The sequence below is a fragment of the Eublepharis macularius genome, chromosome 1 (genome assembly GCF_028583425.1).
Source record: "Eublepharis macularius isolate TG4126 chromosome 1, MPM_Emac_v1.0, whole genome shotgun sequence".
NCBI lineage: Eukaryota > Metazoa > Chordata > Lepidosauria > Squamata > Eublepharidae > Eublepharis > Eublepharis macularius.
In genome coordinates this window covers 142,487,366-142,514,306 of record NC_072790.1, presented here as the reverse complement: position 1 = coordinate 142,514,306, position 26,941 = coordinate 142,487,366, and the positions used below count along the sequence as shown (strand labels likewise).

Sequence of the window (26,941 nt, the reverse complement as noted above, 5' to 3'; positions counted from 1 at the left end):
CAAGTACATTGCTGGTTTTCCCAAAATCTCTTCTAAGGCCTGGGAGAGCCTTGCATGCAAAATCCACCATGGGAGCCCAGGGAAGGGGGCACAGGAAGAGTGATTACAGGGACCAGATACAGGGACTCCTTTCTTTGGCGGAGGCAAACCATCAAAATGATACCCATTACTCTGTGCTTCTCCACTGAGAGAAAATGGATCCCACCCTATGTATTTTATAAAGAAAGCTCAAAAGAGGGTTGCAACTTTTGCTGATTTGCCTCTCTCTCTCTCTGCAAACCCTTGAGTCACACTCAAAACTCTTTCTGAAGGTCCCCTGGCACCCCTCTTCCCAGGAACCACATTTCATAGTGCAAAACAGACTGTAGTAAAAAGGGAAGAAAGATGCAGGTAATGAGGGAGCTCCATGGAGGCTCTCTGAATCCAAAACCATTTTTTCCACTTTCTAATATAAACCAGATATTTGCAACCCAAGCCTAAACTTACAATGTTCCACAATCTACTGAGATATATTTGTGAGTGTTCCTAAATACTAAGACACTTTCATTTTTAAAATTTTAGATATTTATAGCCCATTTTTCTCCCTAATGGGAACCCAAACAAGTTTACAACACTATTCGCCCTCCTCATTTTATCCTCCACATCCTGTCTGTGAGATGTGTTAAGCTAAGTAAGAATGTAAGGACAAAGATCACCCAGAGAGAGAGCTTTCAGTAAGATCAGGTACTGCTGACCCACCAAAAATGTATTCTATTTATCATTCTAAATTCCAGATAATTGTATGCCATTTTGTATTTAATTTGACAGCCTGTTTGGATCAGAAAGAGATAACACAACAAACAAAAATAAGGAGTCTGCAAGAATTTTCAGAGGTATGGAAGGCTTCACAAAAGCCTCTCATTTGTTTCCTCTGAACATTCACGCTTTTCCACTGTAGTCAGGCACCATTCTCTACCTACCCCCAAATGCTAATCAAATTTGGCTACGGGACATGACCCCCCCCCCCCAAAAAAACCTGAGGGGCAACCTGTTCAGGATTTGGTATTTTTTATTTAAGAAAGGAAGAAAAATGACACCTGATTGATGTTGAAAGCATAACTGCCATTACATAAGAAGGCATTCATTCTTTTTGTATCTCTCTGCCCAAATAAGCAAATGCACAAGGAAGCAAAACAGGAGAACTGTTTTTAGCTAAGCCTTACAAAATATACAGATAGACACTTCTATTCTTCCATCTTAATCAAGTTATTCCTCCAATATAATTTTTTCAGATGCTCTACAGTATTTAAACCCATTATTCAAATTTGGCCTAAATTTATACCCCTCAATACCATACTAAAATAATATAGCAAGTTCTTTAGATATCTAAACATTATTTGCAATTTCTTAACAAAAACTCCACAGCATATTTTTAACATAATATTTTTCTTTTGTCCTAACCTTCAATGCCTAAGAAAGGATAATCCTCCCCTGTGGTCCTTAAAAGAGAATATGTTGAGTCAACTGACCTACAGCCATCCATTCTGAGGCATGCTATTCCATGCCCCCTCCCCCACCCCCAGCATTCAGTAAACCATTCTTCAAGCCGCTTGTACAGTTATACTCCTCTTTTCCTAGCTTATACAAAATGTGTTTGGGGAAAGAGAAAGTTGTTGAATGGCTGTTTGGCAGATACAGATCTGCTTCAGAATAAATAGCATTGCATAGGGCTACTTGCCTAGCAGCTTAATGGTGACCCAATGCAAGGATTCTATAGAGCAGTTCTGTGTGTACGGACTGCGCAGGATTGCATTTCATATCTACAGAGCTACTTTGATAATTGAGAGCCATGTAAAGACAGAAACGGGACAATTTAAAATAAAAGACAGAAAAGGAACATTGATAAATAGAGGTGTGTTTTTAGTGGAAAAAAATCTTGAACACAGAACACCAAAAAAAAAAAGTGTCATGCAACCTACAGTGCTGATTATTTATAGTTAAAGGCTTTATTATATTTAAGTGTAGTTACTGCCAATCATCCTACAGAATCCACTGTGTATATTTAAAAGCATAAGAGGGTTTGTAAGGTATTTACAAAAACAGAATATAAAATAGTTATGTCAGAAACTGAATAGTCAAATCAACAACAGATTTAATTAATGCTGTATACTGAGATCCTATCCCAATAACCCATATCAGCAAACAAAAAAAGTGTGTGTCCCTATTACCATAACCTTCTATCAGAAGAGTTTTCTGTGTACCATCTAATAACAAAGTAGCTTCATAGAAAAAGCAACACTTTTTTTCTGAATAGAATAGTTAGGTTTATAAGACAAGCTGAAATGTTGTTGGCTGCAACTGAAGAGTTATTCCATACGCTATTACAAACTGCACCATGATGTGCAGTGCCATTAAAGAACACCAAAGACTGTCAAGCATTAACCAGTTCTAATTTTCTGTAAAAAAAAATCTTGTTAGTGAAACATTCCAAGAAATTCTTGGTGCATGTCTTTCCAGCAAACTCACCTGTATAACTCCTTCCATCATGCTCACCATCTTGTTCACTATCGCAATAACTTTGTGACTACGTTCAGCAGGACTGATGTCAGGTCTGTACTGGCTCGACAATACATACCGGCATGTCATGTACAAGACGTAAGTGGGAGACAGCTTAAAATGAACTGTTGAGCTATTGGTGTAATTTATAACGGCAGACAAAAAGGCATCTTCAGCTGAAGAGAAAGAAAAAAGTAACAATCCAAGAATAAATTAACTTTTTAACCTTAAAGCTGATTTTTGCCAATGGCTACATGAGGTAGCATATGACACTACTTCAAGGATAAAGTTATTTTTATTCTCCCTTTCATCCCAGGAGTTCAGTGTGCCTTGCAGTTTTCTGCTCTTCTACTTTGTGAGATTGTGAAAAATAGACAGACTCAAGGGCACCCCGTAAGTTTTCATGGTTGAGCAAGGATTTGAATTTGGATCTTTCTGATCTAGTTCAAAGCCCAAACCACTATATTATACTGTCTTTTCTTTTAAAGATTATAAAAATACAGCAAATTAATTCTAATAAGCAGGGCTCATTTCGAGGGGGAACGCACCAGAACGGCGTCCTGGCAGTTCCCCCAAGTCAGGTGGCCCCGCCCACCTGACTTTAGGGCCGTTTAGGCCTCGATTGGGCCCAAAATGGTGCGAATTCAGGCCAAAACGGCCTGGATCGGGTCAGTTCCCGGCACCGACCCGACCCCAGCCGTTTCGTCCCCATTCCCGGCCGATCCATCCCCGATCTGTGCCCAAAACAGCACTGACCTGGTACATTTTGGGCCATTTGGTGCCCGTTTCAGCCATGATCAGGACCAAAACCACCAGGATTGGGTCAGTGCCTGGCAGGGGACCCCTCCCCTGCCCAGCACTGACCCGATCTGGGACGTTTTGGGCCCGATCCAGGCCAAAACATGCCCAAAATTGCCATTTTTGGCCTGTTTCGGCCTGGATTGGGGCCAAAAGGGACCTGATCGGTCCACTGCCAGGTGGGGGAACACTCCCCCGCCTGGCAGCAGCCAAATCCCGGCCATTTCGGCCCGATCAAGGGGTGTGGCATATGCTAATGAGTTATGCTGAGTTCCTGCAGCTCTTTTTCTACTAAATGACCCCTGCTAACAAATCACATAATAGGAACTCCTAGGATCAGAATTCCATACTTTTTTAATGAATATCTTTGTACTGCTACTATAGATGTTCAACAAATTTTTTCACCTCCAACCTCCTTCCATCTCACCTTTCCTGAAGAAAATGATTCTATAGACAAGATATTATTTATTATGAACATATTTAAACTTTCTCTAAAACAACGGCATTTTTCCTAATCTACATTTCTGTTACTGAAATTTCTTTTAAAAGCACTATTATTTTTTTTATTCCTCAAGTCAGATTTATTTGAGATAATACTTACAGCTTTCCCTGAATTCAATGCTGGCAGGTAATATCAATTCAGGCCCATGTGCATCCTGTGGTCTAGAGACAGAAAGCAGATATTCAAAAGTCCAATTCAAAGAGTGAAAACTGTCAAGCACTATATACTGATAACAGAAGCCTGTCACATGCAGTAAAAGGCTCATCTTACACATACACAGAATTAGAAATTAATTTAACAGCTGTACTCCAGAGGTACAGGGGAAACTATAGCCTACTATACAAACAACTCTTGCAAAACCTATATCCTATTTTAATTTATGAAACACCAAGAGCTGAGCCACATGTATATTACTTAATAATTACAATTAACAATGTAAACGGACTCTATTGACAGGGATCATACTCTCTGTCCCACTCCACACAATGCTCAATAATGAATTTTCATGACAACTAATAGTTTGTCATTAGTATTACTACTAAACCACAGACTAGTTTGCCTTCTTCTCTCTAAAATGGGATTATAGTCTCATTTTGTTTAGAGGGAAAAGAACAAACCATTATGAGATTTTAAAAACTAAGCTAGGTTATCTCACTTTTTTACCACTACTGAATCCTCTATGTTCTCAACAACTGAGCATCCCCAACAGTTTTAAAAGGCTCTCAGAGCTTAAACTGGAAAAGAACATATTTCTCTTTGTTGCATAAGAAACTGAAAACCCATAGATGAAAATAAATAGAGCAAAACTTGCTTATCATGGTCTGTGTTTTCCACCCACCTTCAGCTGTTAAATTTGAAGTAAGGAACTTTACTTACGTCAGGTAATAAGTATGGTTAGAGATGAGTATTACTATCAAGTATCTCCTTAGATCCAATTCTTTTTTTTTATTTTAATTTTTTTTTTATTGGTGAGTATACCTTTCAAATTTAATACATACGTTCCCTTAATTTCTAATTGACCCTATCCCCCACCCTTTTCCTCCCCCCTCCCTATCGACTTCCAACAGCTTTCCAACCCTTAACCCCTCTTATTACTTATTGGTATCCCTTACTCTAAGCACATTCTAATTTTTTTCAGATATTCTATCACCATTAGATCCAATTCTGATGCCCTTGGGTTAACATGGTAGGGTGATGCTTCTGCATCAACTGGCAGGCCTTATTGCTCTTATATTATGAGGTAGGATGTGGAGATTTGTAGGGAAGAAAGTGTGATCATTTAAAAAACATCTAGTTGATAAAAAACAGTAGGATTAAGACAGAACTCAAGCAGTCATGAGTAGAGAGGTGTATGTACTCTGTTTGAGTTGCATCCAGAAATATTTAGGTATGCTGAGAAAGTTTGCTTTGAGATCCTAATTCATTCTTATTGTCAAACTAAAATTGAAATAGCAAAATGTGAAACTATTCATATTATTTTGTGTGAATTTGTAGAAAAATCAGTTTGGTCAAGCCCACATGTGCTGGAAGACCGTCCTTCCTGTGCCATTCCTACAGGGAAAGGCTGATAGATTTGCAGAATCTGCTATAACCAGCAACACAAACCTTTCATACTTTCAGGGTTCTGGTCCATAGCGGTGGATAATTCACTTTAAGTCTAATATTATGTGAAAGATTCATTACAAGAGGTAGCTAAACATTTAATCAATATTTCATAGTACTATTAGTCATCTAATCCCTTTCAAAGTACGTTCATTGTGAAATCTGTCTCAACTACAAGCAGCCTTTGTAAAAAAGAGAGGGACAGGGACATAAGAGTTTTTAAATGTAAACTGGCTGCAGGATAGATGGGAATCCATTGTCATATTCTTTCTCCGGCCGTGAAAGCCTTCGACAATATATTCTTTTATGGTTTAAAGCAGGAAATGAAGGCAGATAGAATCAAATGTTCTTGCTCTGACAAGAAATCCAAGTAAATTGCTCTCTATTAGGAGACGCAGAAGTACAGATACAGAAGTCCAAATAGTCCTTGAGCTGCAACACCAGCAGGAGTGAATTATCACCATGTGTGATGAGTAATGCTAACAGTGATGTATGAAACAGCGTGCATCCAGGAGATACGGAAATAGCTGGTAGATCTGCAGCTATCATCTGGCTTTGTTTGTAGTCCTAATTTTAATCATATCTGTGCTCACTTTCACAGTACACGCAGCTCAACTCTAAACAGAGTAAAGCCATTCTAAGTCCATTGAAGTCAATGGGCTTAGAAGGGTGTATCTCTGCTTAGAATTGCACTGACAGTCATTTTATTTTGCCACTGTTTTTATAAGTGAAATGCCTAGTAATAAATACTTTTTAAAGCGCTAGACTACCTTTTTCCAAAGGTAGTCAGCTGTTCATACTTGATTCTGCAGTAGATTGAATAAGAACTTGTTTAAAGTGGCAAAGGCCAAATGCATATTGTATCTGTTTTATAAACAAGAACTACTTGCAAGACTTGGAGACATCTGTGTTCATTATGTTTGTTTATGACGATGAGTTCCAGTTCTGGTTGCTTGGGCAGGGCATTTGTTGGCAGCATGTTCTAGGCTGATTTTATGTTTTTAATCCTTTTCTGATTGTTTGATTGTGTTCTTTGGAGGGAGATATTATGCTTTATAAATTGGGCAACTAAGTGGCAGGCAAGGAGACATTTGGAGTATTTATTGCATCTATCTCATGTTGATCTTAAGAAGGTGAAACGGATACATGGCCCCGTTTATCATTTTTCTTCTTCAAGGATACCTTCACTACTTTTGTCCCAGCAGGACTATCTTAGATATGGTATAATTCTACTCAGATATTTTCAAGATCCGATCATGAAACTTTTAGTCCATTCAAAGAAAGGTTACAGTCAAGCACATCAGGCTAATAAGAATTTTCTTCTCTCTGCTTTTCAAAGGTCTAACATAGAGAAGGGAAGATATAGAAATTTGCAGGTTCAGAATTACATTTATACTCAAAACTCTAATACAAAGGAGAGGAAGCGTAAAGATTTACTGAATCAGAATTATTTTTCTGCTCAGTGTAGAATTTTATCAGGGAGGCTATGGGGTTCTCTGAAGCAAATAATGGGAAAGAATGTCCGATTCCTGACTTAGTTGATGAATCTAACTAGGATACCATTTTGGTAAGTAGATTCTAGGATTTAAACACTGTTTGAGTGCTATAACCTATTGAGGCTAAATTTGTTTTCATCTTTCTGTACGTTGACTGTGAGTGAGCAAGATAATCTGATAAATCAATTTTGGCTTCTTCAGCAAAAGTTAGAGAAATTGCAACAAGGTTCCTTTCAATTAGTCGATAACTCTTTGTTAGATAAAACTGTAATTGATATTTCCTTTTCTCCTCCTCAATTGACTACTAATTCTCAATCTTTTGAGTGGAGGTTGGATCCGGGGCCAGAATTGGAGCTGATAGAATGTGAGCTGACGGAGGATATAGAACCAATGGGATCAGAACAGACTGAAGACCCTGAAACTGAAGCCAGTTCAGGAAATCTTGCCAGCTATTGACCAGTGCCAGCATTGTAGCCACAGGACAAGATGGAAGCAACTGAGATGCCGATGGAGGCAGAGGTTGGTTGTTGCAGGTTCAAATATTGGAGAGGACAATGAGAAGGCATCGGAGTCATTGCTGGTTCTGAAGGTAAAGTCCATTATGGAAAGTCCTTGAGTGGTGCATATTCCTCATCATCTTCATGTAGAGAAGGAGTCTGAGGTGGGTCAATGATTTCCTCCTCTACAATAATGGGCTGAGGCAAAAATGGGGAGCGATCACGCTTACCCCACGTAGTTCTGAAGCGGCACATTTCGGATGGGTCTTACTTGGAGAATGATGCTTCTTGCATTTGGGTGTACAGCTGAGCAAAGGATCACTAGCAGTTGAGTGGGAATTGAACGGAAGAGCTGTTGGAACTTGTCAGGGCTCGCCGCCACTGCCACTGGGCGGGGCGCCGGCTGGGCTGGTCCTGATGTCAGAGGGGTGCCAGGGATGCTGCAGGACCCTGCTCCGTGGAAGGAGGGGCAGTATACATCACCCAGACTCCCTCTCAGTCCACTTGCTGGCCTGCTCAACCTGGCCTGCTCGCCCCCCTTCGCCCTCAGTCATCTCCTCCTCCCAGAACTCTCCTTCAAGCCTCCGCTCTCACTCCACACCATTGCTCCTTACTCACATCCACCACCCCAGAGCTCTTCCCAGCCAGCCTTTATAGGGCCTTCTCTCACCGCCCCGCCCTCCTTGCAGGTCTTGCCTGCCAGGCCGCACCCCTCCTTGGCCTCCAAGCATTGGCCTGAGCCGTCTCAAGCTGCTGCAGCCAGGGTAGCTGGCTGGGCTGCCTGGACCAGAAACAGCTGTGTCATGTTGGCTGGCTGCCAGGCCTCTCTGGCTGGGCTGATTACTGAAGGTAGGCCCAGCTGTGGCCCCTTGGCTGGCTGCCCAGCTCTTCCCACAGAATGCCTTCAGCAGCTCCACCTGGAGGGGCTTGGTTCTGAGCATCTCCTGAGCCAGGTTGCTGTCTTCAAGCTGAGGTGGAGGCTGGGGCATGGCTCTGAGCTGCTGTGGCTGCTTCTCCTCCTTGGCTGGTAAGGGCTCTGTTTGGGCTGCTGCTGGGTCCCTATTCTTCCTGCCTTTGCCTTCTCCCTCTGTTCTGCTCAGCCCCCTATCCTCCCCCTGGAGGGTGGGACTAGCTGGCCTCTCCCTGCCCCCTCTAGCCCTCTGAGGCTTTGGCCCTTCACCCCTTTCCCCTGGGGTGGGCAGGCTCTGGCCCTGGCTGCTGGCTGGGGTGGCAGGGTAGCCCCCTCCCGGCTGTCTCCCCTTGCTTTCTCCCGGCAAGGCCGGGGGCTGTGTCTCAGACCCCGGACAGAACTGACAATCGATGCTTGGCCAGTTCCAAAGATTGACCTTTGGAACCAAAAGGGACAGTTTGGTATGGGTCGGAGGCTCGTTCACAGCAGATGATTTTGCTGCTGGTTTGTCTGAGTCGAAGAGTACTCTCTCCCATAGTGCTGCTTTAAGCCAAGAAGCTCCATCACTCCTGGCTTTTGGCATGAACCTTTGGCCGTGCCCACACCCCAACAAAGATTGTTTGTCAGAGTGAGGCATTTTTGTTTCACTTTGCGAATGCTTCTTGAATGAATTTTGAGACATAATGGAACAAAGAAGAGGATGAGAGAAGAGAAGCTAGGAAGACCCTCTATTGTCAGTGATGAAAGAAGAACTGAGGAAATTCAGTGCATTCTGCCTCACAACCTGAGTTTTCAGCAGGAAAACCACTGCGCATGCACAGTAAGACTGAGCGCCCCTTTACAGATTTTAAGAGCTAGAAAAATCTTTCTGCAGTTGGCCTGTGCATGCATTCTTTTGTGCAGTCTATGAGACTGCACAGAAGAATAACAACAAAGGAGCTAATTCTCTCACAACAGTATCCTCAAAAGGAGCAAGCAGATTGTTAATACAACTCTGACTGTTTGTCAGAGGTACAGAAGAAGTTGCCATACAAAAATAATAATCTATTTTACTTTGTTACGGAGTGGTATTATGTCATTAAAATATAAAGCCTCTTAGTCCCCACAGTCCCACCACCAACTACTTAACTAAAAGGTATGTCCTTAAAAGTACAATACGAATAATAATAACACCAGAAAAAATATATATAAAGAAAAAAGAAAAAGAGCTAAGGAGCAAAGAAACTATAAACTATAGCACGCAAGATGGAATATAAGTAAATGGATATGGGAAAAATTACCATAAAGAAAACTACAGCTATAGAAAAGGGAAAATCTCTCTTTCACTGATGCTCAATCTTTACCACTACACGAGCTGTTCCCTTCCCCTAAACACCCAGACTACGCTCAGCATTTTCAGTGTCTTCAGAGAATGTGTACAAAACATCCACGAGAGAAGCTGCTTCGAACCAAACCCAAACCCAAGGTAGATAGATAGTAATAAAGAATAGTAAAATAATAAATAATAGATAACAAAATACACAGTAAATCACTTTTTCCTAAGCCACTCCCACTCTCACTAAAAACTAAAACTAAATTGCATAAAAGTGATAAGACTACATAATTAAAACCTGTGTAAAAAGGAAAAAGAAAATAAATTAAAATTAGCAGCCTTTAAGAGAGCACTGCCTTCAAGCTTCCTGCACTCTCAATCGGAATCAGATAGCCCGTTCTTTTTATAACTACATCTGACACAGTTACATTTTCTGGAACAACCACTAACCACCTATTTTCACCTAGAACCTATTTTCATGTTGAAGTAAACAAATCTCCTTTCTTAGGCTATGATACTATTTTCATTTGGAGGAGCTATTTAGTTAACAGAATGAGGGATTAAACTCCTCTCGGCTACATTTCATATTCAAGCCTGGCAGCCAAATAAGTCAACTTATCAGTCAGCATGTTGGGAATTGTAAAAGTCCTGATAGAACAGAACAGCTCAAGATAAGAACATGCAACTGCAAAACATATGACTGCATAGTTAATTGTTGTTTACCTCACTGTCTCTTTCTTGTTGTTTTCTAGGAATAAAACTTGATTTTTTTTCTTGCAGAAAGATAGATCACAATGCACCTCTTAATGACACTCCAACTGATAACTGCCAGAAACTTTGCATCCTTCCTGTTTTTAATGCACACTTACACGTTTTGGTCCACTCTGATTTGCACGGCCTTGATAAACCTTTCACATTTCCTACCTCTGCAGAAATAAACTCGTCACTGAAAAAGGAGACAAGGTTCATAAACCCTTCCAGCTACTGGTGCTCTTTTTTGTGGTCTTTGCAGAATGCAGTCACTGCTTCCAGCCCCATCACTCAAGCTCTTTTCTGCTTGCCAGTTTAGACCATCTAGCAGTCTTATCTTGGTGAATATGGCTCTTGAATAAGGGGGAATGATTTCACATTTCAGCAGCTTCAATTATAGGTAGCCAAGATTCACAGCTCTACATCTTGACTAGTTGGCAAGGAAGAATGATACACCACCATTGAAAAGATTCATGATGTATGAAATGTTCCATTATTTTGTGACTGCTAGCAGGTTTAAAAGAAATGTGGCTTAAATGTTTATATAAAGTGCAGCAGCACCTCCTAAACTGGTTGAAGAAATATTTGGAGAACTATTTACATTGTTAATCATATCTGTCACCAGGATGTTCAGGGGATCTCCCCCCAACTATATCCTCTACCCTCATAAACACTGCCATCTTCACATCATTGAAAAGTCTTGAGAACTGCCAGGCTGAAATCTTATATGCTGACAGTTCCATGTAGCATCATCACTGAACATATTCACCACTGCTGTTCTATAAAAACAGTGTTGCTTACCTGTAACTGTTGTTCATCTAGGTCTTCTGTGCAGGCACACATGGGACTGTGCACGCACAGGCCTGCTGATTCCGGAGATTTTCTAGCTAAAAAAACCACCAGGGGGCGCTCTCACCTCCTAGTGCGCCTGCGTAGCCGTCCTTCCCGCCAAAAGACATCTCCTTAAGTAGGCAGAGCACTCCCAACACCCTCAGTCCTCTATCGTCGCCATGCCCTGATTTCAGACAGGGTGGATTTGATTTAAATCAAACTGATTTAAATCACGATTTAAATCACGATTTAAATCACTAGTCAGTAAGGCTTGATTTAAATCATAGTTTTCTACATAAAGACTAATTCTTGCTGGTATAACTTTAATATGCAAGTAGATGAAGATTTTTAGAATAACTACTTTTCATATTAGTTTTACAGTTGTATAAAATATTGATTTTAATACTATTAGAAACACATTATAGTTAATTTATTGTGAGATGAATTATCCCCAGTTTAGGTTAATCATTCATATTTGGACAACTTTTCTGTTGTACTTTATTGGAAGGAGAAAAATAATCATTACCTTAATAAAAACAATTTAAATAGTTTTATTTATTCAACTGAAACAATAACATTACAGCATATGTTATTTGCTTAAACAAACATCCATGTTTGTTAACTAATTTGGCTAAACAAAATATATTTTAAGAAACTTAGACTGTCAGCCCAGCCTACACATGAAAAACTTAAATACTGTCCTCTGTAGCTCACTCGTCATCTTCATCTTTGTTCATAATCTGGAAAAGAAAAACAAGCTTTCCTGCTTTATCGGGTCCCAAATGATTTCTCAATTTAGAATGAATGAGTCCAAAGGAAGAGAATATTCTTTCAACGCCTGCAGAAGAAGCTACTGCTATTAAAAGTGGAATCATTACTTGAACAGTCTCTAAATCCAAGTGCTTAAGTGACTTCCACCAGTTCACTGGTGTGACTTTCTTTAAAATATCTTCAGCAAACATATATTTCTTGAATGGTTCCCCCTTAGCTCTGAAGTTTATTATAGTTGGCATTACAGATGGATGATTGCTGGATACCCATGTCATAGCTAACTCCCCTTCCTCAGCACTTGACCCTGGTACTGGATATTGACAATATTTGCCAAAAAATGAGCTGGAGACAGTGCTTGTCCCATTCGTTTTTTTAATGCTTGTAATTTAATTCTGTCCATGTGTAGTTCTGTTTTTAAGTGTTCACTCAGTTCCTTCCAAATTTCAACAGCATCAGCAATAAAACAGTTATTTTTCTGTATTTTGTTTAAAGCTTCAGAGATGGGTTTCAGGATGCTCAGCATATGTTCAACATTTCTCTTAAGCTCAATGTTGAGGATTTTGGCCGTGACAGTGCCATCTATTTTATCTCGATTTTGTTCACAAACTGTCATCAGAATAGGCCAGTTCTTGATATACTGCTCAAAACAGTCCACCACAGAGTTCCATCTAACATCTTGTGGGAGCGTTAGCTTGGTTCCACCCATCCTTTTCAGAGCTGCTGCAGCAAAATGATTGTTATGGAAGTATTTAGCAATTTCAACAACATTAGTCTTTATTTCTGGAACACTTAAGTCTTTGGCTAAGAGGTGCAGCAAATGAGCTCTGCAACCATATGTTATTAGCTTTGTATTCCCTTTCTGCTCTTCTAAATTTCTTCTCGTCTTGGATACATTTGCAGCATTGTCTGTGACCAAACTGCTTACTAGACATTTGAATTTTTGTTCACATGTTATTATAGCTTTTACTGCCACTTCTTGTAAGTATTCTGCTGTGTGTGCATTTCCTGACGTATCAATTGTTTGTGCAAGGAAGACCTTCTTCTGTTGTTATACAAGCACATACAACAGGATCATTGTGGACATTACTCCACCCATCAATACTTAGGTTAACAATTCTACCCTCCAGAGCTGTTGCACATTGCTCCATTTCTCTGTCATACACTTTATCCAGCAGTTTCCCTGCAACATCTGCTCTGCAGGGTGGACTGTATCCTGGTCTCAGTGACTGAACCATATTAATGAAATGTGGGTTCTCAGTCAGATGGAAAGAAGAGTTCGTTGCATAAACAAACTGGGCAATTTTTTCATCAATTAACTCTTTTTCTAATCTGCTAGTTTTTATCACAAACTTATCTATGGTGGTTCCAGGAGGGAAGGGTTTTTTCTTTCTTTTAGGTGATATACTGTGGGTGTCTGATGATGATGCAAATGAAGCACTATCCGGGATGGATAACTCTGAAACTGTAGAACAGGAAGATGGTGATCTTGAAGGTGGATAGTTTCCAGAATCCTTAATGTTGACGATGAATTCCCCTAAACAAAAAAGTCAGTGCTGTTATTGTATTGTTTATACAATTTCTGCTTATTGTACAGCACTGCCCCAAAAGGAATATTTGCTTTTCTTCATAACTGTACCAAATGACAGTAATATGCAGTAATAAGAAATATAATTTTGCTCAAACATGACAGTTCAAGGCAGTCTTTAGAAATATGATTCAATAAAAATGTTTACCAACCTGAAGATCCTGCCTGTTCAAATGTGTTTCTTTGGTCATCTTCATCACAGCACTTCTCATGATGTTGCCTCATTCGGGCCACCAGGCCTTGCATTTCTTTGTTGCAGTGTTTGAATTTTGCACGCATGCCTGCCTTACCGATAGGTAAAGGAACTTCATTAAAGTATTCCCAAACTAGGTCTCTTTTACGGCCTGCTGCCATTATAGGTTTTTTCCTCCAAGGAAAGAATGTGATAAACCTCAGGTCATACACACAAAAAATCCAAAGACTTGTGCACTATTGTGCTCAAAAAGTTTCACTGTCATTTTGTGCTGCTTGCCCCTCCCTCCTCACACTTTGTTTCTTCTTGCGCAGATCTATTCCACTCCAAACAATCAGAAAAATATTGTTTCTATTCACTGAACTTCTTGAAACTTAGCACTGAAGGGGTTGATTCTGTCTTCATAGGTTTGTAGAACAACAGGATTAAGGTCTTTTTCTCAACTCTGTTCATGTTATAACATTTTTGCTGTGAAGAAGAGGCATGTGATCTCTGCTGAGCTGACACAAATTCAGTTTTGAGAACTGCAAAACCAAGCATCTGTGATAATATCTTGTAGGCAGAGAAACTGCCCAATAATCTTACAAAAACCTCTGGAAGAGCATGACATTGTGAATGGATTAATGGAATTTATTTACCAAAAAATTAAACATATACAGCCTTATTCTACATAATGAAAAACTAATCTTTATTTCATGATGGAATAACCTTTGGATGGTAATATATTTTCCTCAAAAAGCATTTTATTTTAAAAAATCCAATTTAAATTTAAAAAATCCGATTTAAATCAAAAAAATCTGAATTTTTGATTTTTTTAAAAAAATCATTGATTTTTATCCACCCTGATTTCAGATAAGAGCATCAGCGGGGAAAGAAGTAGGGTATGTGTGCCTGCACGGAAGACCTAGATGAACAACAGTTACAGGTGAGCAACACTGTTTTTCATCGTTGGTCTTCCAATGCAGTCCCACACGGGAGATTAACAATCTTAATTACCTGGGAGGTGGAAGCAAGATCTTCATAGGAAAAGAACCTGGAGAACTGCCGTGCCCGCCGCCGTCTCTCTTCTATCCAAGATGTCCAGAGCATAATGTTTCACAGAGGTGTCAGCAGATGCCCACGTTGCGGCCTTGCAGATGTCCTGGAGTGGCACTCCCTTCAGCAGCAATGCAGATGAAGATTGTGACCTAGTGGAATGAGTACGAATCTCCAAAGGACAGTGTTGCAACCTAGCCAGAGGCAGCAGTCCAACTGAGGAACATGCAGGCGAGTAGTCACAACAAGCCGAGGGTCAGAGCCAAGATGTCAGTCCAGCAGAGGAGCAGACAGGCGGGAGTCCAACAGACAAGCCAGGGGTCAGAGCCAAGGTGTCAGACCAGCAGAGGAGCAGACAGGCGGGAGTCCAACAAACAAGCCAGGGATCAGAGTCAAGGAGTTCGTCAGATAGAGGAGCAGGCAGCAGGGAGAGTCTAGGAGACAGGCCAAGGTCAGAGTCTGGTAAGTCATTCAGCAGGGCAAGGTACAAGGAGCTTCCAGGCACAGGTGTTGTCTCTTTGCCTGATAGCTCCAGCCGGTGTTGAGCCTGCAAATGAGCACTCCTTCTTCGCTCCCACAGAGCTACCTTTGCTTTATTCTTCCTCTTCTCTGGGCCCATGGAGCTCAGGTTTCTCTTTTGCTCTGGGAGAGTCTTTGTTTCCACCAGCCTGCGCAGAGGTTTCTGGCTGCTCCTGCTGAGTTTCTTCTGGAGCAGCAGCTAGCTCTGGCTCCAGAGTAGATCCTGCTGGCTCTTCCATGGCTGGCTCTGGCTCTAGAGTAGCCTCTGCTGGCTCTTCCTGCTCGTCTTCTGAGGAGGACTCTGGGGCAAGAGGTAAGGCAGCCAGTTGAAGCTGAGGCTGACTCACGAGAGACAGGTTAAATTAGCTGTTTATACCATAATAGAATCGCCTGAACAACCCATCTAGATAAAGTTTGGGAACAGGCTTTCCTCCCTTTCTTGGGGCCCAAAAAGCAAACAAAGAGCTGAGAATCTGCCCTAAAGGACTTCATCCTGTCCAAATAAAATAGTAGTGTTCTCCTCACATCTAATGTATGCAGGGTCTTTTCAGGGTCTGTCAAACAACCCTTACAAAATACAGGTAAAGTAATTTCCTAAGCCAAGTGAAATTTCGAAACCACCTTGGGCAGGAACAAAAGCTGAGGCCAAAGGCCCCTGTTATCAGAGTGAATTTTCAAGAAAGGCGGGTCTGCACAAAGAGCAGCTAACTCCCCCACCCTCCGAGCTGAAGTAACAGCCACCAAAAGGGACAGATAGCGCAAGCGGCATGTTGCCGGCAGTTCAAAAGGTTTGGACATCAATTTGGCCAAAACTAAGGGCAGGGACCATTGAGGGACTATGGAGATAACAGGCGGGAAAAGATTATTCAAGCCTTTCAAAAACAGTTTCGAGGCTGGGTGAGAAAAGAGCGTTTTACCGTCGTCATTAGGATGGAAAGCCGAAATAGTGGCCAAGTAAACCTTCACTGAGGAATTAGAAAGCCCCTCATGTTTAAGACTCAACAAAAATTCCAAAACATCTGAAAGAGGGCAGCCTACAGGATCTAAACCCCTCTGTGATGCCCAGTGTCTAAATCTGTCTCATTTTAAACTGTAAGAGTGATGGGTAGTCTACGAGCATTCTGAAGGACATGCACTGCTCCATCTGAAAAGGATCCTCTTGTAGGATCAGCCATGCTGTCAGTTTGAGTGTGTCTATGTTGTGATGATACACTCCGTTCTATGATAACAGGTCTGGATTCTGTGGTAAGTGTAGAAACTGAGTTTGTAGGCGCATCAACCCAATGGAACCACAGTTGTCTTGGACAGAAGAGGGCAATGACTATCGCAGATGTCCCTTCCACCTGAATTTTGCTGACCACACAATTCAATAATGGAACGGGGGGAAACATGTAATACAGATGAGTCGACCACCGGAACTGAAATGCGACTCCGAGCGAGCCCTGGCCTGACCCACCTGTCGAACAGAACTGACTTAACTTCCAATTGTCTTTGGAGGTGAAAAGGTCTCTCTCTCACTTTATAAAAATAGGGTCTAGATAAGAGTCTTTTATAGACCATTCGTGAGTCTCTCCCCCCAATCTGCTTAAACGATCCACCAGCGTATTGTGAACGCCTGGTAAGTGGACGGCATGTAGCCAGATGGAATGATCCAGAGCCCATGACCATACTGCCACGGCCTCTCTGCATAGCCTCCCTGTTTGTTCAAATAGAACATAGTAGTAATAGTCAGAACTATGGTTGTTGTGGGTTTTCCGGGCTGTATTGCCGTGGTCTTGGCATTGTAGTTCCTGACGTTTTGCCAGCAGCTGTGGCTGGCATCTTCAGAGGTGTAGCACCAAAAGACAGAGATCTCTATCTCTATCTCTATCTCTGTCTTTTGGTGCTACACCTCTGAAGATGCCAGCCACAGCTGCTGGCGAAACGTCAGGAACTACAATGCCAAGACCACGGCAATACAGCCCGGAAAACCCACAACAACCATCGTTCTCCAGCCTTGAAAGCCTTCGACAATACAATAGTCAGAACTGTTTCTGCACATGCTGATCTCTAGGGGGCTGTGGCTGCTGCTGGCCCTGCTTATTTCTCTGGCCCTGTCTCCATCTGGAGAAAGAAGACTGTGAACTCTGATAAGGGCGCTGTGTCTGTTGCACATACCCTTGGTAAAGTTGGAACCTATGGTAACGTCCTCTAGAGTAAAACCAGAACGGATGTCCAGCACGTTGCTGCTGTTGTTGTTGATGGAATACTCCATAAGATTTAGCGGTAAGTCTGCCTTTCCTTTTCTGAGACAGATTTCATCCATTTTCTCCGAAAACAAGGTCTTTCCTTCAAACGGAAGGTCCTCTATCTTATTTCTAGTCTCAGTGGGGAGAGCTGTTGCCTGAAGCCAGGCATAGCACCGAAGAACCACAACCGAAAGCAAGCTCCGAGAGGAGGTATCTGCAACGCTGCAGCTAGCATTGATCTGATGACGCGATAACCTGGTCACTTCTTCTTGGATAACCTTCAGGAATGTTCTTTGATCCTCCAGAAGCTTGGGAACAAAGCTCCCTTGTCCGCCTCCTTTATGACTATAGAGTCATCAGATGTTAAAGAGCATAAGGCTTCATATTCATCCCGCTGTAAGTTCGATCTCCATGATTTATATTTGGTTTCCAACACTTCAATCTCCTTTAACATCTGATGACTCTATAATCATAAAGGAGGCGGACAAGGGAGGGGCTATTGTTATTTTGAATAAGACCGATTATATAGGGGAGGTTGAGAGTCAACTTTCGGATACTAATAATTACAAACAAATCCCCAAAGACCCCACTAAAGATATAGAGGGTATTATTAAGAACTCCCTGGATGAGGGGCTTGCAAGGGGACAGATATCTGAGCATCTCCATAAGGCATTGATTAATATCACCCCTAGGGTCCCCTTGTTTTATATCTTGCCTAAAATACATAAACCAGGGTTCCCCCCTCCCGGGCGTCCAATCATATCAGGCTCAGAGTCCATTCTTGAGCCTTTAGCTAAATATTTGGACTTATTTTGCCAACCGTTCGTTAAACAGATTAGATCTTACATCCAAGATACATGGGATTTTATACGGGCAGTGGAAGGCTTTCAGATCCCAGAACAGGCAGTATTCCTTACCTTAGATGTCATTTCACTATACACAAATATACCACACAATGAAGCACTTTCTACCATAAAATTTACGTTGGAACAACGGGAATCACAATCCCCCTCTACTACATTTTTGATGAATTTACTGGATCTGGTGTTAAGTAAGAATTATTTTCGTGTTCAGGATCAGTTCTATATTCAAACAAGAGGGGTAGCGATGGGATGCTCCGTAGCGCCAAGTGTGGCCAATTTATTTATGGCCCGATTGGAGAACGAGTTTTTTCAGAACCCGACCAAGAACCCTTTCTGTTCACAAATTTTATTTTACAGGAGATTTATTGATGATTTATTTTTAATAGTCTCCAATAAACAGGACGCCCAGGATCTATGTCACTGAATGAATACAGTGCATAAAAATATTAAATTTACATGGGCCAGTGACAGTGGGCTATTAATTACCTTGATGTGACGGTGTACTGAGCCAAGGAAAATGTAGTATGTGTGCGACCCTTTAAGAAACCAACGGACAGGAACGCTTATTTGCATTTTCACTCATTTCACCCACCTCACCTCAGATAACATTTGCCATATAGCCAATTTTTGCGCCTGTGACAAAATTCAACCAAGTCGCAGGATTTTTGGGACAGCGGGGAAAGGCTAGCTGAACAATTCCTGGCCAAAGCCTACCCGCCAGGCGTAGTGGATAGTAGTAGAAGGCGGGCATTCCAACGGGATAGAAATGAGATATTGAGTGTTAAAAATAAGCAATACGCAGAGAGATTCACTTTTGCCATGGACTACACCCCGCTGGCTAAAAACATCAAACAAGTGATTTTCAAATACTGGCCCCTAGTTGAAGATCTGCCGGGATGCCAAGGGAGACCTTTAGTGGCACTAAGGAAAAAACAGGGTTAACATACCTGTAACTTATGTTCATCGAGTTCTTCTGTGCTGACACACATGGGACTGCGCAGGCGCAGGCCAGCCGCCAGAGAATTTTCTATAGCTTCTATAGCTCCGAAGGGGCCGTTTGTCGCGCGCCTCAGCGACCATTTTCCCGCCCAAACGGTCACATGCTCCTCCAGCGACCAACGGCCCCTTCCCTCAGTTCTTCTTTGCCGCCGCTTGACCAACACACTTAGCCATAACACCTTAAAAACACCAACTCTCGTTACAGCCATCACATTGTCGTGCATTGGAATTCACAGCGGGGTAGGAGGGAGGGTTGTGTATCAGCACAGAAGAACTCGATGAACATAAGTTACAGGTATGTTAACCCTGTTTTCATCTTCGTTCTTCTGTGCCTCCACACATGGGAGTGTACCAAGCTTCACACAATAAGGAAGGTGGGGTGAAATCCAACACAAGTTTATTAAAGAACAACAACACTATACATATACATATATACATCTATACAAACTGTGTAGTGATATATAAGTACTCAATATTTACATTTATATACACATAAATATACATATATACACCCTTTCACGCAAGGGTACCTAGCAGGTACGCAAAGAAACCTTTTCCAAGACTCCCTTAGGAAAAAAGGGAGTGTAGGACAGCCTTGGCCACAGATACATCCTGCTCCGCATTGACATCTATGGCATAATGCCGTACAAAGGTGTCTGCAGAGGACCATGTGGCCGCTTTGCAAATGTTAGCCAGGGGCACACCAATGAGGAGTGCCGAGGAGGATGCGTGGGACCACGTGGAGTGGGCCCTGACATGAAGCGGGCAAGTCACCCCCGCTAGGGAATAGGCCTTGCTAATGGCCGTTACAATCCCCCTAGACAGGGTCTGTGAAGAAGCCCTGTTACCCTTGTCCTTGGCCCCAAAGCACACAAACAGGTGAGGACTCGACCAGAAGCCCTTCATCCTATCCAGATAGTAGGCTATGGCCCTCTTTAAGTCTAGAGAATGGAGGGCCTTCTCCCCTTTCGAGGAAGGGTGAGGGAAAAACGCAGGCAAAGCAATATCCTGCGAGAGGTGGAAAGCGGACACCACCTTTGGCAGGAAACCTAGGCAGGGACGCAGGACCACCTTGTTTGGATGAAATACCAGGAAGGGAGGGTCAGATCGCAAAGCAGACAGCTCACTGACCCTCCTAGCAGAAGTCACGGCCACCAAGAAAGCCACCTTGTACGATAACATGTCCAAGGGGCAGGTTGCCAGCGGTTCGAATGGAGGCAACATAAGACGTGAAAGCACCAGGGACAGCGACCATTGAGGCACCGGTGCAGACACAGGTGGGTAAAGGTTGAACATGCCCTTAAGGAATTGACGGGATTTTGGGTGAGAAAAAACCGTACCACCATTAACTCGGGTGTGAGCAGCAGAGATAGCTGCAAGGTGGACCTTGAGAGAGGAAACCTTCAAGCCCAGGTCCCGCAGGTGGCACAAGTAATCGAATATAACCCCTAGGGGGCTGCTGGCAGGCACCACCCCTTTGGCAAGTGCCCATATTTCGAACCTGCGCCACTTGGCCGCATAAGAGCACCTAGTGGATGGTCTGCGAGCATTCAGGAGGACCCTCTGTACCTCATCCGAAAAACCTATAGGGGAGGAACGATCCGCCAAGCCGTCAGGTGCAGCTTCCTGGGGTCGTGATGGACTAAGCTCCCGTTGAGGAGAAGGTCTTGCCGAGGGGCCAGACTCACATATGTCCGTTGGGACATCCGCAGGAGCTTTGGAAACCAAACCTGCCGTGGCCAAAAGGGGGCCACCAGGATGCAGTCCGTCCTGTCCTCCTCTATCTTGCACAGGACCCTGGGAATCAAAGGGAACGGAGGAAACATATAATGCAAGCCCTGAGTCCACATACACTGGAAGGCATCCCCAATAGAGAGGGAGTCGCTCCCTGCCCCGGAACAGAACATTTGGGCCTTGGTATTCGCCGCTGTTGCGAATACATCTATATCTGGATGACCCCACATCTGAAAGATCGGCCCAATGCACTCTACGTTCAGTTCCCACTCGTGGTCCAGCAGAAAGACCCTGCTCAGGGCATCTGCTCGGGCATTGTCCGACCCTGCCACGTGTAATGCACAAATTGTCACGCCATTCCTGATTGCTCATTGCCAAGTGAGCGTGGCTTCCCTGCAGAGCGCCATGGACACTGTGCCTCCTTGTTGATTTATGCAGTACATGGCCGTCGTGTTGTCCGTCTGTACCAACACCTGGCGATTTTTCAACAGTGCTGTAAGGGACACAAGTGCGAAACGTATGGCTCTTAGTTCAAGCACATTGATATGGAGGGTCTGTTCCCTCTCAGACCAGACACCTTGCACACATACATCACCACAATAAGCCCCCCAGCCCAGCAGAGAGGCGTCAGTGGTAACAGTGATGTCAGGGTGCTGATAGCCAAAAGGCGCCCCTTTAAATAAATTTTCATCAGACAACCACCAGTCCAGGGAGGACAGGATGACCCTTGGGATGGAGAGCTTGAGGGACGGAGGGTGCTGCATAGCATCGTACCTCCGCACAAACCAGTTTTGGAGAGGGCGCATATGCAGCCTAGCGAAGGGGACCACCGAGGTAGCCGCTGCCATATGACCTAATAAACACTGGATAGTGCGCACGGATTGGAAACGGTTCCTCTTAAACATGGACACAAGGCCCCTTAGGGATCTAGCTCTCTCCAAGGGGAGCAAAGCCTTACCCTCCATGGAGTCCAACAGTGCACCAATGTAGGAAACCTTGCAGGTGGGCACCAGCTTGGATTTTTCAAAGTTTACCAAGAGCCCTAAGCGGTCACAAGTGCTAAGCACCAAGTCAATGTCCCGCATCAGCCTAGCCTCTGACTCAGCCACGATGAGCCAGTCATCGAGGTATGGGAAGATGGTACAGCCCTCTTCACGGAGGAACGAGACCACAGGAGCCACACATTTCGTAAACACTCGTGGGGCAGTGGATAGACCAAAGGGAAGCACCCTATACCGGAAAACTCTACGCTGATAAACAAAGCTCAGGTATTTTCTGTGCTCTTCCCGTATCCCCACGTGAAAATATGCGTCCTTCAAATCAAGGACTGCAAACCAATCACCCTGTTTCAGTAAGGTGAGCACCATCGTCAATGTAACCATCTTGAATTTAGTGACCTTGAGGAAGGCATTAAGACCCCTCAGATCCAAAATGGGGCGTAAGCCCCCGTCCTTCTTGGGTACCAGGAAGAACCTAGAGAAGAACCCTGTCACGGATTCCTCATAGGGCAACTCCCCCACAGCACCATTGGCCATGAGCGATATGATTTCCGCATCCAGCTCAGCCATAGTGTTATTTACAGCTGTCAGGGGTGAACTGCACCTAGGCAGCTCAATGAATTCCAGCCCGTATCCCTTATCAACAATCGTTAAGACGCATGAGTCAGATGTTATTGACTCCCACTCAGAGAGGAGTGGACTCAGTCTGTCCGAAAAAGTTGGGGATACGGCTGGCGTGTCCCGTCAGTACTGCCTCCCAAGACCCTGCTGATCCTTCTGCTGGGCCGGAGGCTGCGACGGGCGAGGCTTGAAGGGTCTACGCCTCCTGGGTTGTTGTGGGGTGGCGTAGTGCCGTTGTGGATAGGCAGGATACTGTTGGTAGCCCGGTCGCTGCTGCTGGAACCTGCCCTGGTAATGGTACGGGGCGTATCGTGGAGCGTACCGTGGCCTGGAGGCGGGCTTGTCCGTCGGAGCTAAACCCAAGGATCGCGCCGTCTGCCTGTCCTCTTTTTTCTTCTTGAGGGCCTCATCAGTCGAGGTAGAGAACAGGGAGTCCCCCTCAAAAGGCAGACTCTCTACGCGAGACCTCACCTCCTGTGAAAGAGCCGTAGACCGCAGCCAGGAATGACGCCTGAGGATTATGGCCGAAGCCATCCCACGCGCAGCAGTGTCGGCAGCATGGCTCCCCGCGTTCATCTGCTGCTTGGACAGTCGCACAGCCTCGGTCTGAAGCAGGGAGACCACAGCCTTCTTTTCAGCAGGCAAATCTCCCACGTAGGACGCCAGCTCCTCCCACAAATACAGTTGGTACCCTGCCATGATCGTCTGATAATTGGCAATCCTGAGGCCCAGGGAGGAGATGGAGTACTGGTGCCTACCCATCGCATCTATCTTCCTGCCCTCCTTGTCAGGTGGCGCTGAAGGTGGGCCCGACCGACGAGGCTGGAATTCCTCTGTCACCAAGGAGGAGGGTGGAGGGTGTTTCGCCAGAGACTGCCAGGTGCCCTGCTTCACCTTGTACATTTGTTCTATCCTCTTGGACATAGCAGGCTGATCACAGGGCACCTTCCACACCCTTTCCACGATCTCCTCAATCCCCTCTAACAAGGGGAAGCCAATGGTAGCCGGGTTGTCTCCATAGATTCTCTTCAGGAGCTTGTCTTTGGTTTGGGGGGTCGCCGAAGAGATATCCATCCATACGGGCCATCTGATCGGAGTAAATCTTCAGGTCCTCATACAGGGAGCTGGTGCTCGGCGCCACATTGTCATCCGGGGACGGTTCCGACCAGGTCTCGGATCGGAAATCCCCGACGCTTTCAGCCTCTCCTTCCTCAGAACCGTGCAGCGACTCCTCTCCCCGGAACGAGTACCCGAAGCCGACAGGTGCCCCTTCCCACTGACAGTGGTAGGCTGGAGGGATGTAGGAGGAGGCCTGACGATGGCGCGATCCCACCGAGTGCCCGGAACCGACGCTCCCAGTCTCGGAACGGCGCCTCTCACGGCTGGAAGCTGTTGGGGGTCGATGATCCAGCGACGGTCGGATCCGACGACTGGTCGATGGACTCGGATCCGCGAACACAGGGGGCCCAAGTGGTACCTCCTCGGCCACCGGATCGGGCACCTCTTCAGGAACCGGCGAATCCAGGTGGGGAGAAGGCGTGCGGGGGATCTCAATCACCTCCTCCGTCGGAATCGAGCGCGGCGAACGATGGCGGTGCGCCTTCTTAGGCTTCTTGACCGGCGGTTCCGACGAGGCCCTCAGAACCGACGTTCCTCCGGAAGATGGGCTCGTTGTGGAACTCCGCCGCTTAGACACCTTGCCCGACGCCGACTTCTTCGGAACCGATGCGGCCCTCTTCGGATCCGACAGTGGACCCGGCACCACTAGTCTCGTCTCAGAGTCGGACCTCAGATCCAATCGAGACTCGGAGGCGCTTCGGGGCGGTCTCACCGAACCCTGCGCCGGAGAGGCGGCTCTTGACGCCGCAGCGCTCGTCGGCCTGGATCTTGCTGCCGACTTCGCAGAAGCCACTGAGCCCGCTCGTGAACGCTTTTCAGCAGAGGGGCTAGGGCCGGCCTTGGGGGAAGGCAACGGAGTACCCTCGGACATGACCTTCTGCCACAGGGAGGAGTTCAATCGGGCCTTGCGCTCCTGCCGGGCCTTGTTGGTAAAGCCCTGGCATATCTTACAGGCCGGGACATTGTGGGTCTCCCCCAGACAAAACAGGCACAGTTCATGGCCATCGGTCTGGGCCATTTTAGTGTGGCACTGGAGGCAATGCTTGAAGAGCGCCTTTGAGGCCATCTTCAGGGGCACGCTAAAGAGGGGTCAAACAGTCCGGGTCGTAATTACCGAGTCCAAGTCAAAGTCCAAATCAGCAAGCAGAAGAGTAGTCCGAAGTCAAAAGTCCGAAGTCAAAAGCCAAAAGATCAATCCAGAAGTCAAAGGCACACAAAAGCACAGAGCAACAAAGCTCACGTTCTCTCCAAGCGGCGGCAAGAAGAGAACTGAGGGAAGGGGCCGTTGGTCGCTGGAGGAGCATGTGACCGTTTGGGCGGGAAAACGGTCGCTGAGGCGCGCGACAAACGGCCCCTTCGGAGCTATAGAAGCTATAGAAAATTCTCCGGCGGCTGGCCTGCGCCTGCGCAGTCCCATGTGTGGAGGCACAGAAGAACGAAGATGAGTTGAAGATCTGCCGGGATGCCAAGGGAGACCTTTAGTGGCACTAAGGAAAACCAAGAGTGTCAGGGATCACTTGATCCGGACTGATATGTGGAGGGTAAAACCAGCAACCAGCTTACCGGTGGGTCACTTTAAGTGTGGTAGATGTAATATATGCGATTTTGTTATGTCTCCTCTTCAGTTTAAAGCTATGGGACTATATTGGAAAACATTCTCCACATGTATTACACAGAATGCGGTGTATATGATTGTGTGTGTATGTAAATTGGTGTATATAGGATGCACTAGCAGACCAATAAAGACAAGGATTCAAGAACATCGCTCTAGGATACGCCGTGAAGTGGAGGAAGCTCCGATGGTCTCTCATTTCAAAGAAAAAAAGCACAAGGACACGGACTTTATTTACTCTGTACTTCATGTGAGCAATTATAAGGACCCTCTTCTTGCGCAAAGGGACCTCCGAAGAAAGGAAGCATGGTGGATCCACAGACTTTGCACTGTAGAACCAAAGGGACTAAATGTAAACTGTGATTTTACTGCTTTCTTGTGAGGATGGTTCAGGACTCTGGTACTTTAAATTACTTTAAACGCTTTCGGTGTTGACGGTATTTAAGAATGAGCATTCGATTAGGCTGTGCTTACGCCTGAGAGCGAGCCGTCATTATGAATTTGATTTTCGAATCCTTGTGAACTGTTCCTTTAGATGTGAGTATAAGGCCAATAGATATTATGGGAATATGTGCAATATTGGAATAGGGTACTTACTGTTATTTTATGTTTTTCAGTTGTAACTGCTTGGAAGAAGGAAAATCCGATACGGGATGGTCATTTGCTAGCTAACCCGTTGCGTTTACAATTTGAATGTTCTCAGCAGTTAGTGATTGAGTTGACTGGGACATGACCTTATTGGCGCTGTCATTTGCCTATGTATTAATTGTTGCACATATCTACATTTGAATTTTATCGTATTTGTTTTTATAAGTCGGGCTGCTTTCACAGCCTAGATTCTTACTCTTGGGTAGCCTTTCCCCCCCCTTCCTCCGACGGGGTGGTGAGGTGTCTACCGAGGCTTCCCTTAAGAGTGGTATTGATTGTGACATAGGGTTATTTGTAGTATTGATTGTATAATTCACTTTGATAGACTTGCTTTAAATACACCTTTTGATACTTTCCTAGTTAGTCGGTCACGGCTTATGTTTTTTCGTTTCTACCACGTGGCTCTCTCTTTTGGGTTTATCTTCTTCCAGAGCCAGGCATGTAGCCTATCAGCCCTCTCCGCCCTGGCTTTTGGGGTGAACACACGGCAATTCTTGCATGACTGGGCGTTATGCGTTTCGCCCAGACAAAAAGGCAAAGCCAAATGGCCATCTGATCGCGTCATCTTTCCCTTGCAAGAGACGCACTTTTTAAATAAGGCTTTCTCCGACATCCTGGGACGAAAGGCAAACACCAAGGCAAGTATTTTATTAAGCAAATTAGTTAGCAACCTCTTACACCGGCGGCAAAAGAAAAACTGAGGGTGTTGGGGCGCTCCACCTACTTAAGGAGCCATCTTTTGGCGGGAAGGACGGCTGCGCAGGCACACCAGGAGGCGAGAGC

The 26,941-nt window shown here is 44.6% G+C and overlaps 1 protein-coding gene across 15 annotated transcripts in view; it reads right to left on the bottom strand.

Moving 5' to 3' along the window:
• The window catches only part of AFDN (afadin, adherens junction formation factor), a 223,718-nt gene that overhangs the window by 97,332 nt on the left and 99,445 nt on the right, over window positions 1-26,941 (bottom strand). For all 15 annotated transcript variants that reach the window (XM_054973994.1, XM_054974054.1, XM_054974089.1 and 12 more), the window contains exons 13-14: window positions 3,935-3,996; window positions 2,506-2,711 (exon numbers count right to left, since the gene is read on the bottom strand). In XM_054973994.1, the coding sequence (XP_054829969.1) occupies window positions 2,506-2,711; window positions 3,935-3,996 (268 nt within the window). The remainder of the gene's footprint in view (window positions 1-2,505; window positions 2,712-3,934; window positions 3,997-26,941) is intronic.